The 9,244-nt window shown below is 41.3% G+C and overlaps 1 protein-coding gene across 1 annotated transcript; it reads right to left on the bottom strand.

The window, feature by feature from the left end:
• Positions 1 to 245: 245 nt before the first annotated feature.
• LOC125457682 (extracellular calcium-sensing receptor-like) lies at positions 246 to 8,987 on the bottom strand. Its single transcript, XM_048542234.1, has 5 exons — positions 8,721 to 8,987; positions 4,840 to 5,673; positions 4,502 to 4,729; positions 1,387 to 1,510; positions 246 to 1,141 (listed from the first exon to the last, which is right to left on the bottom strand). Exons 1-5 carry the CDS (start codon positions 8,970 to 8,972, stop codon positions 246 to 248), a joined length of 2,334 nt encoding a protein of 777 aa, XP_048398191.1. The 5' UTR covers positions 8,973 to 8,987.
• Positions 8,988 to 9,244: the final 257 nt, after the last annotated feature.

The following is a 9,244-nucleotide window of genomic DNA, read 5'->3' as shown; positions in this document are numbered from 1 at the left end:
CACTGTGAAAGATATGAGTGTATTTACAATCTGATTAACTGATTTGAATACATGCAGTCACAATATTGAGAATTCATTTCACAGTTTTTCAAATGATCCAAGTTTTCCGGGGACTATGCAATTCATTTTAGTGTTAAAATTCGTCACGTTAAACTAGTGTAACAGTAGATTATAACAAGAAAATATTGTGTTTTACTGATATGAAATTACAAAGCTGGTGTGGAATAACTAATGATCCTTGTAAGTCATTTAACCATCATCTGCTTCTTTGTGTTTCTGTCTTTTCTCAACAGGATAATGTAACATTTAGGAGCAAAAATGCAGAAAACGAGCCCATAACTGGATGCTAAAATCGCAAAGACTTCCACAGCTACAGCATATTTACCAGGGGAGCTGATATACGCTGGAATAAAAGTTATCCACACAGCACAAAAGATGAGCATACTAAAAGTGATGTGTTTAGCTTCATTGAAATTGTTTGGAAGTTGTCGTGCTAGGAAAGCAACCACAAAACACACACAAGACAGAAAGCCAATATAACCCAATACACAATAAAAGGCTATCGGCGAACCGACATTGCATTCAAAAACAATTATTTCGCTGCTATAATTACTGTTCTTTGAAGAATGCGGAGGCGCCGTTCCTAACCAGACTGCACATGTTAAACATTGCACCAGTGTGAGGACACACACAGATAGACGCTGCTGTGTAGGTCCAAACCATCTCATCGTGTTATTGCTGGGAAGGACCGCATTAAATGCCATCACCACAACAACTGTTTTACTCAAAACACACGAAATGCAAAGAACAAAAATGACACCAAATGCTGTGTGACGCAATATACAAGACCAGCTGGAAGGTTCTCCAACGAATGTCACTGAACACAGAAAGCACAGAGTCAATGCGCAAAGCAGGAAAAAGCTCAGCTCAGAGTTATTGGCTTTCACAATTGGAGTATTCCTGTGAACATAAAACAAAACAAGTACCCCGATTGTGATGCAGGCTCCGAGAAATGCCAGAGTCACCAAAATAATCCCCATCAGGTCGCCAAAAGAAAGAAACTCAATGTCCTTTAATATGCATTCGTCTCGTCTCCAGTTGGACCGATAATCCCAAGGGCATTTAATACAATCCGGTGAATCTAAACGGAATGACATAAAAATGAATGGAAAAATGATTCTACTTTAAACGAATACTTTTGTGCTAATACTAAAATATTCAATTCATAGCGTTTCTGTTAGCAAGATATTACTTGCTTTCCATTCGTCATTAATGATGAAATGTTCAGTGGACCAATGATTCAAGTAAAACCACAAAGTTCTGAAGATACTGAAATCCTCTCTCAGCAACCAATTACATGAATCAATCTTTCTTGTTGCTCCTTACCAGTGACGTTGCTAATTTCACCATTGGCGCATTTTATGCAGTCAAAGCAGCAAAGGGGTTGTCCTTTCCTTGCTGCTTTCCTCGTCCCTCTGGGACAGCTTTCCGAGCAAATTGCTCTTGGAACCTAATTAGAAAGTTACAGAAAAGGCATTCTTTTCATTTACTATGAAAATCATTCTTTTTATTTACTATGTCATACTCGACATTCTTTTTTTCATGAAAAAGTGAAACAGGACATTGGTGACCTATTTCGCATTTCTGGTCATACATTTATTAGAATCTATACACATTAAACTTGAGATTAATCTATATTTGTTCAGAAAATTTATTCAGGCATTCGGGCCAAAACTATGCATATCAAGTTAGACCACAGATTAGCCATGATCTAATTAACTGGTGGAATATGCTCGAGTCTCTGGACACTGAACTCCTGTCCCTATAATGAAATACAGTTTACCACACCGAATTAAAACTTTTGAGATAGTTTTGATGCTCATACATTTTCAAAAGGCGAATGAAATATTCGCTATTATGCATAGAAATTTAGAATTTATTGGTGAGAATGTTTCTCACAATTTTGCAAGAATATTGTTAGCCGATTTCTCACATCCCATGTAAACAAGCCTACAGCCCCTCACGATACTTTTTCTGGCCTTGCCCAGAGTGACTCACCTAAACTTTTCTGGAACTGCAAAATTAGATTGCAAAAAGGAACTACTTCAGCAGTGTTTACATTTCTTTTCATGTAGAAATGTGCGTTGAATTCGCTATTAGGGCCGATCAAAGAATTGCAATGGTACCAAGCGAAAAATCTTCTGTGGGCAGGCAGCGGAGGAATTTAAACACGGTAACTGAATTAGCGTGACAGAAGCATTTACAATCAGAACATTGGCCAGTTAGCTTGTCAGTCTTTTTTTTAATTCAGGCCATGTGCCACAATATACGTTCTTGTCGATGTAGTTTTGCTGATCGAGCTTGCAAGTCTACTTTCAAACCCTATCAGCTCATTTTTGAGGAAACTCATCGTAATTTTAACTGATCAAAAGACTCATAATGGAAAAGGATGCAAACTGCTGCAGGTGTTGTAAATTTCAAGTAATTACAATAGTTGCTACAGACACCTGAAGGTATTTATGGAGGGAGGAATTGAGTTGACATTTTAATCAACTCCGACTGTTCGTCTCCATTTTCATGACAACTTATATTACACTCGAAACATTAATTCTACATCCAGCTGCGCAGATGTTATCAGAGTTGTTGCATGTTCGAGCATCTTCTGCCTTAATACCGTTAGTTGAGCTGCTTCGTGATATTGCGGTGTAATTCTGTTATTCTGGCAGATTATCTTGCGTTGATATCTTTACAAAATGATCTTCGGTAAACTGTGCACCGTTTTCTACCGTATATTGGAAAAGCTAATTTTGATTCAGCATTGCATCCATGTGTTTAGTTTTTCTTAATCAACTGTGCACAGATTTCATGGTACACCTCTGGAATAAATGGGGCTTCAATACAGACCTTCTGGCTCAGAGTTATGGACACAACCAATGCCCGACTGAATTCCTCACTCATGGATTTAAATTCAGCAATACTCATTTGCATTCAATCGGGCTGTAATCATTTCCTGTCATTGTGAACTCTTCCACCTCACATCCTCTGTTCTACCTTCCACGAAAACGAAATGAGGTTAGTGAGACAGAGAGTAAGAGACACCGGACTCTTGGTTGCTTTCATCATGCGAGATTAGGACGCTTGTAAAAGCTGAAGATGCAGATTCCACAAAATACCTTTCAATGAGTGCATTGGAAAATATTTGGAAGCTTGGAGAGGGAGTGAACATCATTGAATGGTGATGTCATGTTTGATTGGTTCAGAACTGAGTTTAAAAATCTCACTGCTTTGAAGAAACACAATTTCTTCGTGCAGTTCGTAAAAAAAAAGGTACGGAACGCACTAAATACTTTCTCTGCACAAGAGTTATTTTGGACGTTTAATCTTTGCAGTTTCGACTTTTATTGCAAATGTTGCTTCAAAAAAGCTTGATTGATTTGATATCTCCAAGCACTGTATACTCCGCAAACAGCAAAATTCAAGCCAAATTACTTCAACAATTGGCTGGTCTGTTCACCTTAAGGTGCTATCAGTGCAAAATGATCATTATTGCTGTTGTATTGTGGAGAAAATCTTTAACTCACAAATGTTGTGGGATAATCAGAAGATAACAAAAAAACTGAACAACTGAGATGAGGAATAACAACTTGACCCAGATGATGAAGGCTATTCAGTCCATCGACTCTGCGCTGGCCAACACTGGCACCTTGTGATTCTCATGCCACTTTCCAGTCCTTTCCCCATCATCTTGTATGCATTTGCCTCACAAGTGCATGTTTAAATACTTCTTCAATGCTATAGGAGCTTCGGTTCTTCCTCTTCTGATGTTGCAACCAATGTATTCCAGCTTTCCACAGTCATCTCCGTGAAGCAGAAGTCCTCCGATCCCCTCTTACACCCTGCTAATTAGTTTAATTCGTTATCCCCAGTTTATTCAGCACTACACCATGAAGGAACATTTGTTAATGTCTCACAAGCATGGGCCCGTTATTGTGTTATGCATCTCAATCATGTTTCCAACCTCGGCCATTCACCCTGCCCAACACATTTATTCCCCAAAGTCTCCTCTGTTCTAAGGAAAACAATCTTCGTCTGTGCATTCACTCTTCCTAACCAAAGACCTCCAGCTCAGGCAACGTCCAGGTTGAACTCCTCTGCTCCCTCTCCAGTGCAATCATATCCCTCCTGTAACGTGGATTAGTGCTTTTTATTCTGACTTAAACATCACTTGTGCAGCTTCAGCACAGCTTCTCCGCATTTAAACTACCTGATTTGCTTCAGAAATGCTAGTAACCTATGGCACAACTGCTAAACGTGGCCATCCTCTCATGACCTTCTAATATTCCGAAGTATATTATCCGGGTAAAATGAAACTTGTGCGCCAAAGCTGGCTCCGAACACAAACGCATTGTTTGATTATCAAACAATTGCACTCCGGAAGGTGTGTGGATGATATTTCATATCCACACCGTTGAGGGCATTAATTCATTACTACTGTCCCTACCGTCATCTGACGTCCACTCCATAAAATCAATTCATCCTTGATCACAATTTCTTGTCCTGGAGGGGCTGAGCCGTCATAGACCCCAACAACGACAATGTCCACGCCACCAGCTGCATTCTGTTGCCAGTTTACAATGTCATAGGCGGCCACTGGATCTCCATTATCATCAAAATATATATTTTCACCAACCTTGGTCGTGAAATTCACTGTTTTCATATAATGCAGAAGCTGTAAGATAGAGTAAAGAATTCAGAAGTTAACATTAGTTGAGAAGAAAAACCGTACTGTTTAATAATGTTTTCAATTTGATTGCACCTGAAGCAATATTGACATATTACCTGCAAGGGTTGAAAACTTGAGATATTTGGACAACCTTTTTCGAAAAAATTATTTTTGCTAGTTTTACACAACAGCATATCATGAAGAGCATGGGCTATCGCATATGTAGCTTTATATACATTGTAAGTAACCCGGAACTGTGATTCATCAGTAAGTTCATTGTGCGTCATCCACAAACTCTCTGTTCCAGTACATTCCTTCAGCATAGTAGAGGGTCCAGCATCTGTTGTGTTATCTGTGCCCCTCAGTGCACAGCCAAAAGTTGATTCCCAAAATTCTTTCACTAAACGGTTGCCAGGATACATGGAGGGATGCACGTCCATGAGAAATTCTTTCAGTCCTGGTATATCTACCTGGCGAATTGCAACACCGATCGTGCCAGAGACAAGCCGCCTACTTTTTCCCTGGGATAAAAATAGTGAAGATACCCAAGCCTCACTTCCTAACCATTGTATACCAGTCACATTCTGTCGTGCAAACTCATTCACTAAAGTTTTCATTCCCACAACATCAACGAACGCCACTATAACTTTGGTTGAAGATTTACGAACAGTATCTACGATTCGAAGCAGTTTGTCTCTGTGGTAGGTTCTGTGAAAAGACTCGGAGAAAGCAATGCAAACGCCCAATTGCTGAACAATTTCAGTGAAAGCTTGCATCCCAAAGTTACCATAATCATCATCATTCTTAATTGTCCCAATCCACGTCCAACCAAAGTACTTCACCAGTTGGGCTAAGGCTCTTGCCTGAAATGTATCACTCGGTATTGTTCTGAAAAATGACGGATATTCCTTTCTGTTACTCAGGCATGCACAGGTGGAAAAGTAACTGACCTGTTGGAAATGAAATTTCAAGTATGTTACATTTCCTTCTGCCAACCCTCAAAATTCATGTTATATAAAAAACCCGAAAATGAATAAAATAATTCTGCTTATAATATCCGTGCTATTCATTCAGATTTAGACCCGGGAAGAGCAAAGTCACCAAATCAGAGAACAGTTGCAGCAAAGCAGAAGGGCCCTTCAGCCCACTTAGCCTGCAGTGGCTCATAAAAAGAACATCATTGCCTGACGCCAATCGCCATCTTTTTTTATCCCATACTCCTATTTGTTTCTATCTATATTTGTCAAATAGGCTTTTGAATTCCCCAGAGATGATGGGAACTGCAGATGCTGAAGAATCCAAGATATCAAAGTGTGGATCTGGATGAACACAGCAGGCCAAGCAGGATCTTACGAGCACAAAATCTGACGTTTCGGGCCTAGGCCCTTCATCCGAGAGGGGGATGGGGAGATGGTTCTGAAATAAATAGGGAGATATGGGGAGGTGAAGCGAAAATGGATAGAGGAGAAGATAGTTGCAGAGGAGAGTATAGGTGGGCACGTAGGGAGGGAATAGGTCAGTCCGGGGAGGAAAGACAGGCCAAGGGGGCGGGATAAGGTTAGTAAGTAGGAAGTGGTGGTGCGGCTTGAGGTGGGACGAGGGGATAGGTGAGACGAAGAACAGGTTACAGAGGCGGGGACGAGATGGGCTGGTTTTAGGATGCAGTCGGGGGGGGACAAGCTGTGCTGGTTTTGGAATGCAGTGAGGGGAGGGGAGGTTTTGAAGCTTGTGAAGTCCAGATTTATACCATTGGGCTGCAGGGCTCCCTGCATATTCCCAGGAATATGAGTTGCTGTTCCTGCAACCTTCGGGTGGCATCATTGTGGCACTGCAAGAGGCCCAGGATGGACATGTCGTCTAAGGAATGAGAGGGGGAGTTAAAATGGTTCGCGACGGGGAGGTGCAGTTGTTTATTGCAAACGGAGCGGACGTGTTCTGCAAAGTGGTCCCCAATGTAGAGGAAGCCGCAATGGGTACAGTGGATGCGGTATACTACATTGGCAGATGTGCAGGTGAACATCTGCTTAATATGGAAAGTTATCTTGGGGCCTGGGATGGGGGTGAGGGAGGAGGTGTGGGGGCAAGTGTAGCACTTCCTGCGGTTGCAGGGGAAGGTGCTGGGTGTGGTGGGTTTGGAGGGGAGTGTGGAGCGGACAAGGGAGTCTCGGAGAGAGTGGTCTCTAGGGAAGGCAGAGAAGGGTGGGGATGGAAAAATGTCTTGGGTGGTGGAGTCGGATTGTAGATGGCGGACACTGCAGCCCAATAGCATCAATGTGGACTTCACAAGTTTCAATATCTCCCCTCCCCCTATTGCATCCCAAAACCAGCCCAGCTCGCCCCCTCCTCCCAATTCATCCCAAAAGCAGCCTAGCTTGTCCCCGCTGCCCTAAACTGTTCTTAGTCCCATCTATCCCCTCCTTCCACCTCAAGGCACACCTCCATTTCCTACCTACTAACCTCACCCCGCCCCCTTGACTTGTCTGTCCTCCCCGGCGTGACCTTTCCCCTCCCTACCTGCCGACCTATATCTTCTCCTCTATCCATCTTCGGTCCACCTGCCCCTCTCTACTTATTTATTTCAGAGCCGTCTCCCCATTTCCCTCTCTGATGAAGGGTCTAGGCCCGAAACGGCAGCTTTTGTGCCCCTAAGATGCTGCTTGGCCTGCTGTGATCATTCAGCTCCACATTTTTTAATCTTGAATGCCCCAGTAGAGCCGAGTTTTTCCACATTTCTGGGCAGTGCATTCTATATCCTTTGTGCTCATTGTGCATCAATGATTTTCCTCACAACACGCTTACATCTTTTGCAGGCTAAGTTTGCTCTTGACCACACCAAAACTCCTCAAAGTATATTCTCTGAGGATCGCATGGATCCTGACTTTTCCGTCCTTTAAACGCATTCAGTTGTGTTCTGGGTGTATTTCAATTTGTAAAACTAGCTGTTTTGAAGCAAAACACAACTTCGTTCATACAATCTAGATAATATTCAAGAACAGGAAGAAGAAATTATAATAACTTAGTTCGTTTGGAAAGCTTACCAGAATAATAGGTTATTTAACTATTAAACACTAAGTGTTCTGATACTGTATAATCGAACAAATACGACCTTGGGAAAAGCAAGCCCAGTAAAATAGGTTGGCTCAGCGCAATTCCAGCAGTCCAGGAGGTAAACGAAACATCAAGAGGACATTCTGAGACAGACTGTGACAGGGAGAGAAGTGTACTGCAGCATTCAACCCCAAATTCAAAACCACAGCATCTGTTACTGACAGCTAAAAGTAAAAATTCTTTCCGTGGGCGTTTGACTCCACTCATTCAGGCTGTTTTTCTACTTTGAAATTTAAATTAAAAACCAGGCTTCCACAGCTGTTTCCTTTATTGGCTTCAGCTCTGCTTCTTTGTCTTATAACCTCTCTTCAAACAAATGCAAGGACAAAATGCAACTCATAAAGCCATTGTATCACCGTTCTCTCAATATATAATTTCTCATTCCTTTTTTTTCTGTTTTATGAACAATGCTAGATTCTCTGTACCTTATCTATGCAGCCTTCATGATTATGGAAACTACTATCAAATCTCCTTTCGACCTTTTCCTGTCCAATGGAAAATGTCCCATTCTCTTCAATTTAAGTGCAGAACTAAAGCTTCTAACATCTGGAAACATTTTCTTCAAACGCTTCTGCACTCCCTTCAATACATTCACAATTTTCCCATAATGCTATGCCCAGAACTGTACATAATATTCCATCTCACAAGTGACTTGTACAAGTTCAACATCACCTTCTTGCTCTTATGCTCCGTATCCCTCTTAATAGAGCTCAGAACATTATGTGTTTTATGAAATGCTCTCCCAACCTGTTCTGGCACCTTCATTGATCTTTGCGCATTTGCACCTCTGTCTCTATGTTCCTCAAATAAAACATAGCAAAACATTTCGGATACTGGAGATCTGAAACAAAAACAGACAAAGACAGAAAATTGGCAATTTTTTTCTTACCATGGGAATGCTGAATGGACCAAATAGGGTGGCCATTGCTCTCGACTGCGATGATCCAGACTCACCAACAATGGCAGATATTCTAGAGGACCTTCGGCAATTGGAAGACGTGTCTTCACCTCTGTTTAGAAACTCAAAACTTGCTTTCAGACTGAAGGGTGGCATGCCACATGTATCATAAATCCGGTATCCCAGCGTGACGTTAGGAAGCAGCTTCGGGTTCTTGTTGATTTCTTCAATGGCGAAAATCATTGTCAGCACAAAACGGAAACCTCTGACCCAAAAGCTGCAGAAAATAAAGACATCTGTGTGACGATTTTTTTAAGAGAGAAAGATCTGTTTAATAATTTCACAGGCTTGATAGCATTATCACCATTGTCAAATGTGAGAATTAAATCATTCAAACCGTTCATCTACATTGAGAGAAATATAATTTTTTTCAAACATTTCATTTAGAATATTACTATTTCATTAAATATTTCGTTGAATGGACCTTCAACTGCATAGCATTAAATTACTCAAGA

The sequence above is a fragment of the Stegostoma tigrinum genome, chromosome 14 (assembly GCF_030684315.1).
Source record: "Stegostoma tigrinum isolate sSteTig4 chromosome 14, sSteTig4.hap1, whole genome shotgun sequence".
NCBI lineage: Eukaryota > Metazoa > Chordata > Chondrichthyes > Orectolobiformes > Stegostomatidae > Stegostoma > Stegostoma tigrinum.
This window is presented reverse-complemented; position numbering and strand designations above follow the sequence as displayed.